Raw genomic sequence first — 18,951 nt, 5'->3', positions numbered from 1 at the left:
TTTTTTTTCCTTTTCAATCATATTTTTGTTTTAAAGAGAAAGTGTACAAAACATTGTGGGTTTGGCACATGAATACAATCTTGCCCTTTGCGCATAAAAAAACGCATTATATAAAGAAAAGGAATTTTTCCCATCTTTGATTATGTGTGGTAACATAGAAATTAGACTAGATAACATCAAATATTAGAACAGATGCAATCAATATAAGTATGAAAACAAAAAAACTGAATAAATGGAACCTTTCTATCCCCTACCAATATGCTAAAACGAAAATTCTCTTTTCAGTGTGTCTATCTGAAATTAACCAACACGTGTTGGGCAAACTGGAATGATACCCAGTGGAGCCGGCTCCTCTTTACCACCACATTCTGCTTTAAAAATCAGCTAAGTCTTTCATGGGATGCCCCACTGAAGCAGAAGACAACCTCCAAGAAAAGGAGAAGAAAACGAAGGTAGAAAGTGGTACAAAAGTGAGAGATAAGACCAAAGGACCCCAAATCTTTTCAAATTATTTTATCATTTAGAATTGCAGAAAGTCTTTTATTTATCATGATCCAAGATAGCTTTAATTTGACAAGATCAAATGGAATAATAACAGACTTTGGATCTCACGATAGTAATTTGGACCGCTATAAATATGAAAAAAAGTAGTCTCCTCACATGTCTCTGGGCCTCTTGCACAGGATGACCCAATACAGCTTGTTGTGGGGATTTTTTGAGGTTTGTTTGGGTCAATGAGTAAATGTAATTATGGACATGTATCCAATAACGTTTTACTTTTGGACATGTCCACCAAACATGGTAGAGTGTGCTCTCCTGACTGCAACCTCAAAAACATTGCAGAGGCTTGAAACAAAAGAGACCAACCTAGTCGGAACTATATACCATTGAAGCAGTATTTTATAATTAGCTTCAATGATAGACATGTTTGTGTAAAATTTAGAGGTGTAGCTCGCTATCTTGTATCATTTGTCCTGATCCATTTCCAAGTCGTTTTGCATTTTGCCATATAAGACAATTTTGTAGATATAGACATTAATTAAGAATACAAAGCTGAAATATGGCCAGAATGTTTATCAAGATTCCTGCACAAAGATTCCAACACAGTCATGCTAGACAGGTCATTCTTTCATTGTAGGAAAGTTATAAAGTGAAAAATTTGCGATCGGTATCGGTAGAGTTGTGTGTCAGAGAACTGGTATTTTTCTCGCAATAATTGTTGTGATAGAACACATCTGCAATCCTTAAAAAGCTTTTATTCTGCCACCATTTAAATATCGAAGGGGTGAGGCCTGGGGTAAACTGTGGGTTGAGAAATAAAGGAGCCAGGGGAGTGTGAGCAGATCTTCATGTTTTTCTAGGCACAAAGCATACCACTTCTGCTGCAGGCGGTGTGTAATTTTCTGTATTTAATTTTATTGTGATTGCTTCACAGTAGCACTTATGTCTAATTATCAACATTTTCCCACAAGATTCACAAATTTAACTGAACTAGGAAAGAAATGTGTGACTCTTGGGTGACAAAATTGATTAATTGACTCCTAATTTATGTAATTATTACAATAAAATTTTATTTAAGATGTATGGATGCTGCATAGGAGCACCTGTCCTCTTATTAGTTTATTTAGTACAGTAGTATTATATTATTTTAGTATTTTTTTTTATTTTCTATTTACAGATGTTGAACATTTCTCTATTGTGAAATGCTGAGCATAACTTCCTTAAACCGATTTACAATGGACTATATGAACTAAGGATTACAAGGCAGTTCGGCCTTATGTACACTGATTTAAAAGCATAGGATAAGACTGTAGAAAGCCAAATATTATGGTTATCACGTAATCCAAAGCTTTAAGGCTATAGCTGGCTGTGCGCAGCCTGCCCATACATGGATCAAAATTCAGGCGATCCCTGCCGAACAGGCCAAATTCATGTACAGCCAGCTTAAAGCGGAGGTCCGGCAAAAAAAAAAAAAAAAAGATTAAAGGCCCGCAGCTACACATACTGCAGCTGCTGGCTTTTAATAGTAGGACACTTCCTCATTGCCTTTTTACTCTATTATGCAAAAAAAACGATTCTTCTTAGGTGGACATCTGCATCCCCCCCACCATGAAGCTTTGGGAAGAAACTATCAATAAGGCTCTCCCACTGTATAAAATGACGTATTTGAATAGAAAGTGCCCCAAGGAGTTTGAGGGTATTTGGTCACCTTGGACAGCTTAGGGTTTTATGAGGGACATGTTTGAAAAGCATAATGGAACGTGTATACACCTGTTGCCTGAAATGCTCTGCCCCCCCCCCCCCCTATCGTCTGTATTCTCGTGGTTCTACCCACCATATATGACATGTAAGGCATACCATTTATATATTTCTGTCTTGTACCATGTTGTTTTTCTTTATCAATAAAATTAGATTTTTGACCATGAAATAATAGGACACTTACCTGTCCTGGAGTCCAGCGATGTCGGCACTGCAGCTGATGTTTCCATTAGCTGTCGGGTGCTGCCACCGCCATTGTGGGTAAGGGAACCCTGTAGTGTAGCCTTACGGCTTCACGCCGGGAACCCTACTACTTATGCGCGAGGCCCCGCTCCTCTCTCCTACTGGCCTGGCGACAGGTGGAGGAGGAGGGAGCCCCGCGGTGACGTCATGGGCCGATGCGCGGACTTCCGGAAGTGGAAACGGGATACCTGTCAAAGACAGGTATCATGCCCCCCCCCTCCCCCCGAAAGGTGCCAATTGTGGCACTGGAGGGGGAGAGGAGACAAATGAGAGGAAGTTACACTTTTGGGTGGAACCACGCTTTAAGACTTTGGTATTTGGCAATTTCAGGAGTGGTGGAAGCCAGTGTCCCCTGCAGAGTTCTGTGGTTCCACTTTCCAACCCCTACAAGACTTAGCAGTGACAAAGGAGTTGAGGATGAAACCACAAGGTGTGGGGTGTGGGGAATAATACTTCTAACTTCAGGGAGGCGTCTTTCAGCAGGATTTGTTTTTGCAGCTAGGTAAATAATTCTTCATAGGCGATGGAATGTTTATTATGGTTGCATCCCTTCTCAGATGAAACATTTTTTACATTTATTTGTTTTAAATTTTAGCTTCTGTCTTTGTATTCTATGAAGCTAATCTTTCTTTCTGCAGCAAATCACTATAGTGTTCAAATACAAATGGAGAAAGGATGGAAAAAAAAAAAAAAAAAAAAGCTTTATTCACAATATTCTGTACAATGACTAATAAGCAGATACATAACAAAATAAATGAAAAAAGTTACTGTAGTATCAATAGTGTGTATAAATATTTACACACATACTGCAAATGTAATGAAAATTGAAATACTTTTCTTTTTCAATTTATTTCATTTTTTTTTTAACAAAAAGTACCATGTTTTCTAAATATGATTTCTAACTATAATTTTTCCTGCTGCAAGGTCCCAGGGAACAACCTGTTCAACTTGCAGTATATAAAAACAAACCACCCTTACTGGAGATGTGTACCGTAAAACAATTATAAAGAGCCTCTTAGCAGAGCTTTGCTCATATGTCCTCACTGTTGGTCACCCTGTGACTGGCTGTCTGATGCCTCACTGAGTGCTCTGGAGGTAGCTGGAAGATAAAGCTGTCATTCAGGTTCTTATATGGCCTTGTATATACTGAGCTGTAGTTTGACAAGTATTCATGTGGTCCAGTTTGTGTTTGGATAAATATGTGGTTCTGAAGAGTTTGTAGTGAATTAGCAAGCATTTGGGTTATTGGAGATTTTCAAGTCATCTGCACCAGGGCTTTCCAAATCTGGGGAAAATTTCTTTTCAGCCATATTTGCAGATTCTGAGCTCAGAGGGTCTTCTGGCTCTAATACTGTCCTCTCTGTATTTGAGCATGTCTGTTCCTCTGTGGTGTCTAATGTGCCCTTCTCTGTGCCCATTTGCTGCTGTTCTTCTGCAGAATGGCATTCTTGATCTACGTTAGGTTCCTCTTTCTCACTGTGCTGTTCCAATACTGGCTCTGAGCCACTGGGAGCTAGAACCAGAGGAGGATTTGGAAGGTCTTTTTGCTGAAAAAGGAAGCAAATGTCAGCCAGTGTATAGAATGTAGGCAGTACTACAAAATACACTACATACATTTTATGCAGGTCTGAAAAGGTGAGCCATTATAAAAAGACAGTAAAATACATAAATAACGTGAAATATAAAAACAAAAGTTCTGAAACAATGGCAGAAGCTGATTAGTAGCATAATGTAAACCCACAGGAGTTAATCATACTAAAACTAGAATTTTTTTTTTTTCTCTACAACATACCAAATACCAACCTGACTGGATACAGTTGGAGGTGCAGACTAGTCCCTATTTATAGACCTCCTGATGTGGCTCCCAACATGAGAACGTTGGGCTATTCTGAGCCCTTCTTTATCCCAATCTCACTCTCTACGTCTCTGGGACATGGTGTGCATATTATACTCGCTGAGGTCTCCCCATTTCCCTGTGGCCCCTATAATTAATAACCTGCATTTTCCTCCAGGACAGAATCCCCAACAATTAATGTGGTAGGTTAACAAAGGCCTTTACAGGATAGCACACTTCATAGATTACAAAGGGATTAGGGTCTTATTTTCTGGACATGCTACAGATGCCCCAGACAGAATCCTTTTGCCTGTATCAAATTATTCATTTTATAAAATCCCTGAGTACGGATCAGATAGACATAACCACTAGGCCCTTGTTTGAAAACAAATGCTTACGCGGACGCGAGTCACGTGGGGGGGGTGAGATCTCGGAGCTCTATGTCCTCTTCAATGGTCAACAGACTAAGCCCTCCTACCAAACGGCATGGGAATCAGACCTGGGCGAGACTACAGAAGAGGAGGTATGGGTGCAGTAGTCAACCATGGTGCACAGAGGAATACTCAATACTTCCTTGGTGGAAGTGAATTACAAGGTGCTGTCCAGATGCTACCTGGTCCCAGCGAGGCTGGCAAGATTGCACCCTGGTATTTCACCCCTTTGTTTCAGAGGGTGCGGGCGAGAGGGTACTATGTTCCATGTTTGGTGGACCCATCCAAAGGTCCAGCGCTTTTGGATCAGAATATTCACCCTTGTTTACAGTATTCAGTGACAGGACAAAATATACCTAAAAAAAAATCCTAAAACGGCGCTGTTTGCGGACTTGCTGAATAAGATCCCTTGAAATCTCCGAACTCTCATTTTCTTAGCAGCTAAATTTACTATAGCACGAGCAAGAACATCACCATTGGTCAATGTTGCATTAGTAAAACACAACGTTTCCTGGATCACGGTCAATGAAAAACTGACCATCATCCTCAGGGACAAACAAGCCAGATTCGAAAAAGTGTGGCCCCCTGGATTAAACACTTTCAAGCCTCATAGCTCCCAGAATTAGTGGTTGCGGGCCTGGGCCGAGGGAATCGATGCCTGCTTCTTTCTTCTTATCACTTTTTTTTTTCTCTTTGTATGCTTTATGACATTTACCCTATGCATGCAAATAGAGAGTCCTAGCGCCTCTCATTTTTCGATGTCAATATGACAGCTACGTAAAGTGCCAGGCATCCTCTGGTCCTCCTCCAGGCCCTGCACTTTTTGCTTCCCAGCTCTGCCCCCAGCTTCTTCCACGCAGCAGCACAAGGGAAGGTGGTTATACTGTGATGTAAGGGAGGGTGGGGGACTCTTGACTTCTAATGGTGGGGGTGCTCTGGACATCTAGTCTTACTGATACAACTGACACTTTGAGGGCAACCATAATGCTGACACGGCTCGCAATGAAATTAAGTTCAACAATCCTGGCCAAGGTGATCCGAGTGAAAGTGGGGGTGGGTACCTGTCCAAACTTAGTCCAAAAAAAAAAAAAAAAAAAAAAGCTCTTTAAACGTTGTAAACTGGGGAAAAGCAGCACTTCCCTTTTTAGCTGGTGTTCCACGCTTCAAAGTTTTCTTATTGGTACAATTTACTCAAATGATCATTTAGGTGTGCTGCACAGGTATGTGACAGAATGTGAAAAGGGCTAGATGTTCATACAGAGTCTGAGTCACCCAAGCTTAAAGGATGGTGAACTTTAAACATCCAATCGTGTAGGGAAATTTACGGGAAGAAAAAAAATACACGTATTCTAGGCATGAATAAATGTATGAAATTAACAAAGGTACACTTCATACTTTACTAAAGCATGCTATAAAATATAGATAGTGGCAGAGAGGGTATTAATAATCACAATTAACAAAAGCTTTATTAATTATGAAGATGTGTCATCATTCTTCTGCGTGGTGAAACATTTTTAATATTAATAAATCCAGTTAAAGTGTTACTAAACCCAGTAGTATGAAAATAGTTCCTCTGTCCTCCCCCCCCCCCCCAACAGCTTCTAAATCTCCCTTTTACATTAAAATACTGCCACTATATATATATTTTTTGCTGATCTGTATACCACGGTCACATGATAAACTGCACAGTTTGTCCAGAGCTGAGTTTCCAGGTAGGAGATTTCCACTATAGCCTGTTTACACACCCACATGTGTAATGTCAATATCATGTGACCTGAACAGTTCAACTGAAACAGGAAATGTTCTCTCCAGCAATAGAAACTAAGCTGAGCATATGCAGGACGGCTACCCTCACTGTATTATATGGCCTTGCCAAGATAGACAGTGCAGGAGGAAAGGATCTGTCCCATATAGTGTCAAACAGCCTTTTTACACAATGCAGAGGATAAACCCTTTAAGTTCCACAGTGAGTATAACAAGCATGCTATTCTGCATATACAGAAAGATTTTACTGTTGTAGGTTTAGTAACACTTTAAATATGACTAATACTAGCTATATCATGAGCTAGATAAATTAATGTGTTTTTCAGCAGGAGGGAGCAGAGTGCTCTCAATGTCCAGCTCATTCTAGCCTCAGGGAACAGGGGGAATTATATAAATAATAAAAATTCTGTCACCTGGGAGTCTCTGATTTTAAAATACTGGCAATATTCCCTAAATATTGACCTAATAACAAACACCGAAAGAGCTATTAAGCTCCCTATACATTTTGAGACCCTGCATTTGAAGGGCATTTAGATCAGAGCCATCTGCCAAGCGGAAAAAACAAAAAACAAAAAAAAACAAAAAAACACACAGTAAAGAAAATGGAAAAAATACCCCACCGCAATGTGATTAAGAGTTTTGCACACGTGTTTATAGACCCCCCTTTTTCTAAACTAACTAAATAAATTTAAAAAATGGCAGACATATTAAGCAGAATTGTGGAATCATGGCATGAGTCCTAACACATTTAATGAAAAGCTGTCATGCAGCAAAACATCCATGTAATGAAGCTGTCTCAGAAACAGCTAGGTCCTGACTCGTCTCAAGTTCCAGGCAGTTACTGCACACATGTCATGCACTTGTGTTTTGCTCATAAACAGGTTCACTTCAACACAGGTAAACACACACAAGCAGTAACATTTGATAACAGAAATATGATCCTATTGTGTTAATTCTGCAAGGGGTTACTCAACTTTATCTGATTTAGAGTTTAAAACATTAGTAATTCTTGAAGACAGTCATATCAAACAGGTATTCACCACAAAGCCGCTGCCCGTCCAAAACATAGGGAGTTCCTTTCGCCAAAGGGCCACAGTCAGACTTGTAAGTAGTGTGCAGGGGACTAAATAGAGAAGAGCAGGCTGGCCCCTCTGCATCAGGGCGAGAGCCACAAACGTCACCAGGAGACCAATACCATAGGCTGCATGGGGTAAAAAGAGAACAAGTAAATATATAGAACAAAGTTTAAAGATAACATGACAAGGTAACATATTTTAGAAATTACATCTAAGGGGTTGTAAGACATAGAGGGGGAGATTTACTAAAACTGGTGCACACAGAATGTGGTGCTGCTGTGCATAGTAACCAATCAGCTTCTGGGATTTATTTGCAAAGCTTAATTGAACAAGCTGAAGTTAGAAGCTGATAGGTTACTGTGCACAGTTGCACCGGATTCTGTATGCACCTGCTTTAGTAAATTTCCTCCAGAGTGCCCACAAAGGGTCCTGGCATTGGGTAGTTGATAGGTGCAAAGATTGTATGCAGCCAGTAAACGGCTGCAATTAGCCCTTTAAATAACTGCACTTTCAAACAAAATGCATTGATTCTTTTCTCCATTGCCTCCACACACTTACACAAACCTCACAACTGCAGGCTTTGGCATTCATGTATATTGTCTTGGCGAAAATCTTCTGTAAACTTGCAAGTAAACATGAGATAGTGGGGTGGTCTAGAGTCCGCTTTTTGTCAGCACTCAGTACAGTGAGTAGAGCATAGTGAGATGGACATAAGAGAAACATACCTATGGTGCATGCTAGAAAGTAGATCCTTGAAGACTGAATCTGAATGTCAAATCTGTGACAGTAAGCCACCAGAAGACCTGCAGAAGGTACAAAGAACAGAATACAGTGAAAATGTTTAGCTTTGGATACAAATATGTTCTTATTTATTTAATTGGCAATCATTTTTTTAATCATTTTATATTTGCTTCAAACGCACTTGTGCATGAAAAATGTGGAAAGCCTGCAATGCCTCAAACAGTATAATGCCTTAAAATTATAGTTATTCAATTTTTTCCTTATATTTTCTGCTCTTGGAATATTTAAATAAGTCCTAGATACACCAAATGTTAGATTGCAGTATGCACAACCTGGCCCTAGGGTCTAAGGATTTAAATTTGAAGACTAAGCCAAAAGCGCCAACAAGGCTCACTTGAGCGTCAGAACTGGACCACGGAGCAATGGAAGAAGGTGTCTTCGAGGTCTTGACTTGGCCTCCAAATTTTCCAGATCTCAATCGATGGAGTATCTGTGGCATGTGCTGGAAAAATAAATCCGATGCATGGTGGCCTCACCTCACAACTTACAGGACTTAAAAGATTTGCTACTGACTGCTTGGTGCCAGGATCCACAGCATACCTTCAAAAGTCTAGTGGCATCTATGCCTTGACAGGTCAAGGCTGTTTGAGTCACAAAAGGGGAACCTACTCATTATTAGGTGGATGGTCATGATTATGGCTGATCAGTGTATGTGTTCTTGTTCCAGGTCAGTAACTCAATGTAGGGAAAAAGGCGGCCAGACAGCATGATAGCGAACACCTTCATTAGGAAACTTATCAACGGCCTTTATACTTCTCTCAAGATAGGCTTTTCCAGTAATACAGATTTGATAAAATAATAATTATTAAAAAAAAAAAAAAACTCTGTAATTTTATAACATCCTGTACCCAAACGTCTGCTCTCTGATATATTTTAGCTATATTCCTAATTTGTCTTTGGCTAGAATATATTGTAGGAACTAAAGCAGTAATAGCAATTGTAGAGACTACTGTTTGACAATTCATAATACAACATTTCTTTTCCATTTGTTCTTATTGCTTAATAGATTTCAATATTTTGTTGTCACCTTGTATTTTCAAAATGACATGAAACAAAAATCATCATCATTTGGGTAACCTCTTTACCTGGTACCAAAATGTCTCCGAAGCCCAAGAGAGAGAATGGCCTGTCACACAGAGCCAGGGGTGAAGAGTTTAATCTTGGCACTTTAAGAACCATTGGGAGCTAAATGGGAACAAAAATAATCATGAAACAATCACTGACATAAAGGCCCAAAAATGTATGACATGAAACACTGAATATATAAAAAAAACAAAAAACAAAATAGATCGAGAGATAAAATGGTGCCAGAAGGCAGCAAGGCTATGGTAATGTTTTTTTAATTTTGTAGAAATAACCTAAATCTGGGTATACACTAATTAGACAGTCGTTTACATTTTTTGTTTTAAGTGCATTTGTTTAATTTTGTAATCATTAGAGGGTCAAATCGACCTTCATTTTTGACCACAGTGATGAGAAAATTCAAAGGAACAATATGGAAAAATGTTCTCAAACAAATATGTTTTTAACAGTGTGTGCAGTTGTTGTTTGGGAAAATACATTCATTCATTCCAAAATCGAATGTTAAAAGCAAATGACATTTTAAAGCACTTTGGAACAGCATTCATCCTGTCAACGAAATGTACAAAGAGTTTTCACATGAATGTTCTTATGAACGTTTGTACAACAGTTCAAAAGTTTATTTGAAAATATACTAGTGTATTTTCACACATGCGGATTATTTGTCCATTTTTCATTCATCCGTTGACGGATAAAAAAACAGACATCGATGCATCTCTATGGAAAAACAGATGTAAATACAGTAGATGATCATCCATTTACACCTGTTTACATCTGCTTCTGTCAACATCCATTTTTTGGAATGGATCGGACAAAAAACGGATGTAAAAACAGACAAACTGTCTGTTTTTGCATAAAAAAATGGCTCCAGGAATGAAGTGGTTAAGTACTCTCGTTGGTGGATGTAAAAAGCGAATGTGAAAACGAAAAAAACTGATTCAAACTTCATCTGTTTTTTTTTCTTTCAAAAAACATAACTTCACTGATGAAACAAACGGTCTGCATGTGTGAAAGGGACCTACAGCTAGTTTTAGGCCCCTTTCACACATGAGGACCCTTTGTTTCATCAGTGCAGTCATGTTTTTTTCAAAGAAAAACCCGGATGAAGTTTGCATCAGTTTTTCGCATCTGCCAGCTAGAGTCCTTAACCACCCGAGTCCCAGAGTAAATTTTTTTCATGCAAAAATTAACTGTTTGTCCGTTTACATCCGGTTTTCGTCAGATCTGTTTTTTAAATGGAAGTAAAATAGGGTTTTGATTCCTTCCAAAAAACATTGCCAAAAATGTATGACTAAAGATTTTTAAAAAAACAGCCTAGTCTAACAAATTTCGATTTCTGCTGCAAAATGGATGTGTCATGTCAAGATTTTTGTGTACACAGCATGAATTCATGGGTCCATTTAAAACCTATATAATCTCTGGCTAGTTCCAAGAATATGATGGTGAATAATAGAGTGCTCTAATACTGTGCAATACTTAGCTCTTAATCTAGAAGAGCATCTTTGGAATGTGTTGAAATGGGAGGTTTGCTGCGGTAATGTGTGGCAGACAAATCTGTAGAACTCTGCACTGCTCTGTCAGCATGGACCAAATTCCCTAAGGAACATTTTCTTTAACTTGCATAGAATTCAAGCGTTTGTAAAGGTACATTTAAAAAAAAAATAATAATCATGTTATACTTCATGCAGGCTCTGCCCCTGCTCACTAGCTGTGATTGATAGCAACAGGAGCCAGTGAGTAGCAAGAGAGAGAGTAGCAATGCTGCTCTCATGCACAGTGGTGGATCTACATCAGGCTCACGTATAAGGGGGGGGGGGGGGGGGGCGGGGGCGGGGGGGGGGGGGTTGGGGCGCTGAGAGAGACACACACACGCTATTATATATATATATATATATATATATATATATATATATATATATATATCACACACACACACACACACACACACACACACATATTAGGATTTTTATAGTAGCTTACCTGTAAGATCCTTTTCTTGGAGTACATCATGGGACACAGAGCCTAAGTAATAACTTAAATGGTATATAGGCACCTTCAGGTGATGGCCACTGGTATACCCAATACAGGAAGTTCACTCCCTATATAACCCCTCCTTCTTCCAGGAGCACATCAGTTTTTGTAGCGAAGCAATATACTTAAACCCCATAAAAGAGGGGAGGGACCTCTGTGTCCCGTGATGTACTCCAAGAAAAGGATTTTACAGGTAAGCTGTTACAAAAATCCTATTTTCTTTATCGTACATCATGGGACACAGAGCCTAAGTAATAACTTAATGGGACGTCCCATAGCAATGCTATTTAAGGGGAGGGAGAGACAACTCAGACTTGAGAACTTATACTGCTGCCTGCCTGATAGAATTTTGTAAATGTATGTACTGAAGACCAAGTTGCGGCCTTGCAGATCTGAGCCATGGAGGCCTGGTGACGCACTGCCCAAGAAGCACTAACCGACCTGGTAGAGTGCGCTTTGACTTGAAAAGGAGGAATCTTTCCCCTTAAATCATAAGTCTGAATTATAACTTGCCAAATCCACTTAGTGGCAGTGGATTTCGACGCTGCTTGTCCTTTCCTAGGACCCTCTGGCAGAATACATAAGACATTAGTCTTTCGAATCTGAGCAGTTGTCTTTAAATAGATTTTCACTGCTCTCACCACATCAAGACAACGTAGTGACTTTTCTTCCCTGGAACATGGTTTTGGAAAAAACGATGGCAGGACAATATCTTGATTCAGGTGAAAACCTGAAACGACTTTTGGTAAAAAGTCTGGACGAGGGCGTAACACCACTCTGTCCTGAATAACCAAGTATGGCTCTTTACAAGAAAGAGCAGACAATTCCGAAAGCCTCCTTGCTGAGGATATAGCAACCAAGAACACCAGCTTCCTTGTCAGAAGGACTGAGGGAATATACTGTATCCATTCAAATGGCTGTTTTTGTAATACTGACAAAACTAAGTTCAAGTCCCAAGGGGGCTCAAAAGGTGATTTAACTGGCGGATTAATCCACATCACCCCTTGCGTAAAGCCCCGGACTAGAGAATGCGTAGCAAGCGGTCTTTGAAATAAGATCGATAAGGCTGAGACTTGGTCTTTAATAGTACTGAAGGCCAACTTCATCTCTACCCCTAATTTTAAAAAGGCAAGAATTCTGCCTATGATATATCTCAGAGGGTGCCAACCCTTGGATTCACACCAGGAAACATAAGCCCTCCAGACTCTATAGTATATAGTTCTGGAAGCTGGCTTCCTTGCATTAATCAAAGTAGAGATAACTGACCCGGAAAGCCCACGTTTCTTCAGAATGTGGGTTTCAATAGCCGAGCCGGTAAATTTAGCTTTTGTAAAGTAGGATGGAATATCGGTCCCTGTGAGAGCAGGTCTGGCCTTAGTGGAAGGGACCATGTAAATCCTCCACTGCCATCTTTACGATTTCTGCATACCATGACCTTCTGGGCCATGCTGGTGCTACCAGAATTACTGGCTTTCTTTCCAGCTTGATCCTGCAAAGAAGTCATGGCAGCAACTGAATAGGGGGGGAATGCATAAATCAGTGAGAACCGATCCCACGGGGTCACCAACGCATCTGTTTCACATGCAAGTGGATCCCATTGTCCTGGACACAAAGTTGACTAACTTCATGTTGAATCTGGATGCTAGAAGATCTCCGTCCGGAGTTCCGCATCTTTGGCAAACAGCCTGAAAAATGTCGGGCTGAAGAGACCCTTCCCCCGGGAATAACTGCTGGTGACTCAAGTAGTTCACCTGCCAATTCTCTACTCCCAGAATGAAGACTGCTGATAGGCACGGAACATTCCTTTCTGCCCAAGTTAGAATATGGTTCACCTCTCTCTGCACCGAGAGACTCTTGGTGCCCCCTTGCTGATTGATATAGGCCACAGCTGTGGCATTGTTGGATTGGATCCTGACAGGACAATCCCTTAACCTGGAAGTTCAGGCCTTCAGAGCCAGACGCACAGCCTGAATCTCTAGGATGTTGAAGGGCAAGGCTCTTTCGGTTCTTGACCATTGTCCCTGGACAGTCGTCTTCTCTAGTACCGCTCCCCAGCCTTAAAGGCTGGCATCTGTCGTTACCACTTTCCAGATAACTGGTCTGAAGGATTTTCCTTTCAGCAGATTCTGGGTTAGTAACCAACTGAGGCTTTAGGACAGCCGCATTGGCAAGTCCAAAGCTTGGATCGCTTTGTTCCAAGCAGACAGGATACTGTTTTGCAACAGTCTCAAAAGGAACTGGGCATAGGGGACTGCTTTGAATGAAGCCACCATCTTTCCCAACAACCTCATGCAAAGGCGAATGGAGGGATCTCCTTTCGACCTGACCATCTGCACCAGCTTTCTTTTGGAGTTGATTTTTGCCGGAGGCAAGAACACCTTTTTCTGGGCTGTGTCTATAATCAGGCCCAAATACTCCAGCTTTTTTAGCGGTTTTAAGGAAGACTTCTCTAGGTTGAGAATCCAACCCAGACTTTCCAGGTAACTGGTTGTAATGCGTACACTTTGCTCCAAGCGAGCCACAGACAGGTCTATTAGCAATAGATCCTCTAGGTACACCAAGACTGTTATGGCCTGTGCCCTTAACCTGGCTAGAGGTGGGGCCAGCACTTTAGTGAAAACCCGGGGTGCTGTAGCTAGCCCGAAGGACAAGGCTACAAACTGAAAGTGCTGCTGTTCTACTTCGAATCGCAGAAACCTTTGGTGAGCGGGAAATATAGGGACATGCATCCCTGATGTCGATGGACGCCAGAAGTTCTCTTCCTTGTAGGATAGAAACTACTGACCTGATCGACTCCATGCGAAAGGACCGGATCTTCAGGAACTGATTTAGATTCTATAGATCTAGAATGGGTCTGACATCTCCATTTGGTTTTGGTAGCGTAAAAAGGTTTGAATAAAACCCCAAACCTTGCTCTTCTGTGGGGATCTGTATGATCACCCCCTGAGCCAGTAAACGTTCTAATGCTTGAAACAGAGATTTATTTTCCCTGGATCTTTGGGAACGCTTGATCTCAGAAAACGAGACGGTGGAAACTCCCAAAATTCTGGTTTGTATCCTAGAGACACCGTGGAGATGACCCATCTGTCCTGAATTTCCTCTTGCCAGACTTCTGAGTATTGCAGAAGTCTTCCCCCCACTCTGGCGAGGGGGGGCGCATCTTCATAATGAGGCTTTAGTATTCTGCTTTGCAGATTTCCGGCCCCAGGTCTTCTTTTGTGCCTGGGCCTGACCCTGAGGTTTTCCTCTAGAGTCTGATGGCGGAGGCCATCGGCACTGCCTAGAGGCGGATGCCCCTGGTACAGGAGAAAAAGTCTGTTTAAATGAAGGACGTTTATACTTTCTTTTGACTGGCAAAAGAGTACTCTTCCCACTAGAAATCGTTTGGATGTATTTATCCAAATCATCCCCAAATAGTCGATCCCCATGAAAAGGGAAACTAGTCAGAAGCCTTTTGCAAGGTGCTTAAACTGACCAATTTTTTAACCAAAGGACCCCACGCATGTATACTAGCATTGCGGGTTGCCTGGTGAATAGAGTCTTTCATAGCGTCTATGGCAAAACGCAATGCCTTTGGTAGTTCGGCCAACTCACAGGCCTGTTTTACAGAGACCTCCTTAAGGGCCTCTCTGAACTGGTCCTTTAGGGATTGACAGATGCCTATTGCAGCGACTGCAGGCTGAGTAATGTCCCCCGCCAAGGAAAAAGAGGATTTTAAGAATTCCAACTTTTTATCTTTTGGATCTTTAAGCATTTGCGCATTGTCTATTGTACAAGTTAAACTTTTATTCATCTGGAAATTGCAGCGTCAACTGCTGGTACATTCCATCTTTTGGTGAATTTCTCCTCCATGGGATAGAGAACTGAAAATTTCTTTGGAGGGAGAAAATGCTTATCCGGGTGATCCCATTCAGTATAAATAAGCTTTTCTAGTAATGCATGGACTGGAAACGCATGAAAAGGCTGTAAAGGTTTTAAAGAACCCAAGGAAGAAACCGAACTTTCAGCCGACTCTATTAGGGGTAGCATGAAAGTGGACCGAACCATCTCCGTAAGAGTTTGTGCCAGCCATTTCTCAGATTGCGAAACTGTTGTTTCCTCTGCAGAGGAATAATCAGCTTGTTTTTCCTAGTGATCGCCTGAGGGTGATACCTCATCCTGTATCCACTGTTCCCTTGGTAAAGGGTTTGAGGTGTGGGAGGGGGATCTAGCATGCTTCCTATCCATTTGGATGGAGGATGTGATTAAAGCCGCTAATATTCTTTCTAGGCCCTGCAGTAGTCTAGCAAAACAATGCCACCATAAAGATCAGCTTGATGCCGAGTAACAATGTATTTCCTGTACTGGAAATGCCTGTATACATCCCTTACGTGCCCCAGCGCTCCTGTGTCCTGTGTGGCAGAGAATCTTCTGATAATGAGAGTGTCTGTTTTACAAAACACTTCAGGTGTGAGCCTGATTGGCGCCCCAGCGTATGCGCCGCATGCTCCACGTGGACGCTGAGTCTTGCACACGCCGCCTGCCTTAAGCCACGCCCTTCCAGTAACCCGCCCTCCTCCTTTTTTAAAAATGAGCCTTAGTGCACGCAGACGGACGGACGCAGCGGCATTCGGGTCTGTAATGCAGAATCGATGGAGGAGGCTCTGCATTCGACCATCTGGCGCTCTTGCCAGGTTTCTACATGTACTGGAGCGCAACAAGGCTTATTAAAAAGGCAGGTCAGACATACTAAATGTAAGTCATTATAGTAATTTACCCATAAGGAAGCTGCCACCGCACTCCTCGGGGGGGATGTCTTCTCAGTAGTATGAGGCTTAGTTCTGGTAACACCTGAGTGTTTAGCAGGAGCCATATACATCACAATGCTGAACCCCGAGAGCAACACCTTTGTTCAATTAAGAACCCCCTCCTGGCTGCTGGGGCGCACACACTTTGTTTATAGCTGGACACAGAGCTGCTGAGAAGCAACGTAGCAAGGTATTGTATTTTTACTCCCTCTAGTGGAGATTTTAAGGCATTACAATGTTTTTCATATGAAAGAAAAAGGCATAGGTGGACTTTTTACAGTTCCTAGGCTTCTTACCTTACCTTCTCTTCGCTGTAGGATACTGCTGAAAACAGACAGATCCAAACTTCACCCAAACTTCACAAAAAGTGTCCTGGGTTCCAGCCCTCAAAAGAGAGGCTTACAGGCAAAACCTTGTTCTTCTATGTCAGGCCTGGGTACCATCCACTTTGGCCTCAGTGGCTTGGATGGATCCGGTGTGTGGAGGTTATTTAAATCCAGCATGGATTCCTCTTGGAGCTCCTCTGAGCACATCTTCACTCGCGACCAACACCTTAGACACTGGCGAAAAAACTGATGTGCTCCTAGAAGGAAGAGGGGTTATATAGGGAGTGAACTTGCTGTATTGGGTATACCAGTGTCCATCACCTGAAGGTGCCTATATACCCATTAAGTTATTACTTAGGCTCTGTGTCATATGATGTACGATAAAGAAATATATATATCCTAAAAACCTGGAAAGTATGCACAAATGGGTGAAAAGTAGCTGTGCTGAAGACCCCAGAAAATCAAAAGGTTATAAAAGAAATACTTCAAACTAACAGATTTGCATATAAACTTCCACCAGCATCAAAAGAAGCATAGAAATGTCTCCATTTACTGTTCTTGGTCAGATATCCATTATTAAAATCACTGTGATAGCCGTTTAATCACATAACTTTATGCAACAGAAGCTAATAAAGACTGCTAGTAGATTACAATACTATAGAAAAGATGAACCGTTCTTACCTTTTCCTGGGTGCTTGAATCTGAGGGGCCAGCAGCAACTTCCACCATGATGCTCTCCCCACTCTGCAATTTAAAAATGCATATTTCTGAAGTTGAAGTGATGAGACTCATTCAGTGTATTTGATAATTAAATTATATTAGATCAAATGTTCATTTAGATGTGCTCGCTAGTCCCCCCCTAGGACCCTTAAGCTGACCATAGATAGTTTGAATCCTACTGAACAGGTCAAGATTCAAACCATGTGTGGGCAGGCTAAATGTACCAAGTTGATTGATCGATCAATTTGAGTACAACCAGCCTGCCGGATTCACTTTAGCGATTATCACTAGTGGTTGCTATAGCAGCTAGCAATTATCACTGTCTTCCACCAGGCGCGGACAACTGCTCGGCAGGAGAGAACTCCCTGCCAGCACTGTCTGTGTTTATGGGGGCAATCGTGAGAATTTCTTTCCTACAACCCGTGGTTGCGTCAAAGAATTTTGCACCGTCTATGGCCTGCCTTCCTCTTTGGACAAGTTTCTGGAAATATTATCTGCCATAACAAAAAGATAAGAGGGAAAGTGTCTAAACCATGCAAATTTCAGGGCTAGTGCCTAATACATATAAGGAATTAAAAAAGTAGGTTGACAAATAAAGCTTGAAATTTTATATATATATATATATATATATATATATATATATATACACACATATAATCATCTTGAAGAGCTGCATGCATCAGAGATTGTTTGTGTTTAGGGGGGAAAAGAGTCCACTTTAAGCCCCACCATCTTGTTAAAACCTGGGCATGAAGGCCTACAAAGAAAACACAGGTACGCCTATCCTAATTATTACTTTTAAAAAGGTTTGAGGGGCAAATTGTCGAAATACGCATTCTAAGTTCCAGTGACACTAGTTACCAAAACAAAGAAGAAATGTATTAGTCATCAAGAGGGAATAAATAGCTAAGCAGATGCTAGAAATACAGCTCAGTTGAAGCCTCAGTGTTTACCACTGTAATACATTCAGGCTGCATATACCGTAATAAATATGCTTTCCTTCCTGTTTAATTTTAATGTAATGTTAAATACAAAGTAACACAGCAAGAGTAAAATACACAGTGCTAGCTGTACACTGGAGAGTCAGACCGCTGTTTGCACTCAAAAGCAGTGGCTTCGGTATCCAGTGTTCCAAAGTTACCCATGCACAGTGCTTGAACAACAGCACTCACAATCACTGAGCAAAACTGTTGACTAAAGAATTCTGAGGGGTAAGTTTGAGACCACTAGAGACATGGGCCATGTGCTGTGTTGCTAGCAGAAACAGATGCTGAGAAATTCCATACAGCCGTCACTAGGCAGGAAGAATACACAGCAAAGGGACTGCAGGAGATAAGCAGCATTAAAATGCAACAAAGGATCAAAACAAGTATTTTGAATGGATATATGAAAGACACCTTCCCCACTCATAAGTCAACCACCATATTAAAAAAAAGTCATACCTTTGTAAGAAATGGAGTGATGAACACGAAAAACACGTCGTATATAAAGAGAACGAACAGGAGTAAAGTGCAGCTCTGCAGGGAAATTGAGGGAGAATTAACACTTATTTTAAATTTTTTTTTAAAATTACTTATTTAACAAGATGACACGTTTGAT

General features: G+C 41.1%; 1 protein-coding gene across 2 annotated transcripts in view; it reads right to left on the bottom strand.

Moving 5' to 3' along the window:
- Window positions 1–1,059: 1,059 nt before the first annotated feature.
- The window catches only part of SPPL2B (signal peptide peptidase like 2B), a 69,027-nt gene continuing 51,135 nt past the window's right edge, over window positions 1,060–18,951 (bottom strand). The window contains exons 10-15 of one of the 2 annotated variants that reach the window (XM_073598840.1): window positions 18,795–18,869; window positions 17,314–17,376; window positions 9,494–9,593; window positions 8,333–8,410; window positions 7,572–7,732; window positions 1,060–4,049 (exon numbers count right to left, since the gene is read on the bottom strand). In XM_073598840.1, coding sequence (XP_073454941.1) covers window positions 3,729–4,049; window positions 7,572–7,732; window positions 8,333–8,410; window positions 9,494–9,593; window positions 17,314–17,376; window positions 18,795–18,869 — 798 coding nt within the window. In that variant the 3' untranslated portion in view covers window positions 1,060–3,728. Of the gene's footprint in view, window positions 4,050–7,505; window positions 7,733–8,332; window positions 8,411–9,493; window positions 9,594–17,313; window positions 17,377–18,794; window positions 18,870–18,951 lie in introns of both variants that reach the window. The other variant, XM_073598850.1, reaches the window with a different exon arrangement.

Source organism: Aquarana catesbeiana, linkage group LG01 (assembly GCF_042186555.1).
Source record: "Aquarana catesbeiana isolate 2022-GZ linkage group LG01, ASM4218655v1, whole genome shotgun sequence".
Classification (NCBI taxonomy): domain Eukaryota; kingdom Metazoa; phylum Chordata; class Amphibia; order Anura; family Ranidae; genus Aquarana; species Aquarana catesbeiana.
Note: the sequence above shows the minus strand (reverse complement) of the source record. Positions and strands in the feature narration are given on the sequence as shown.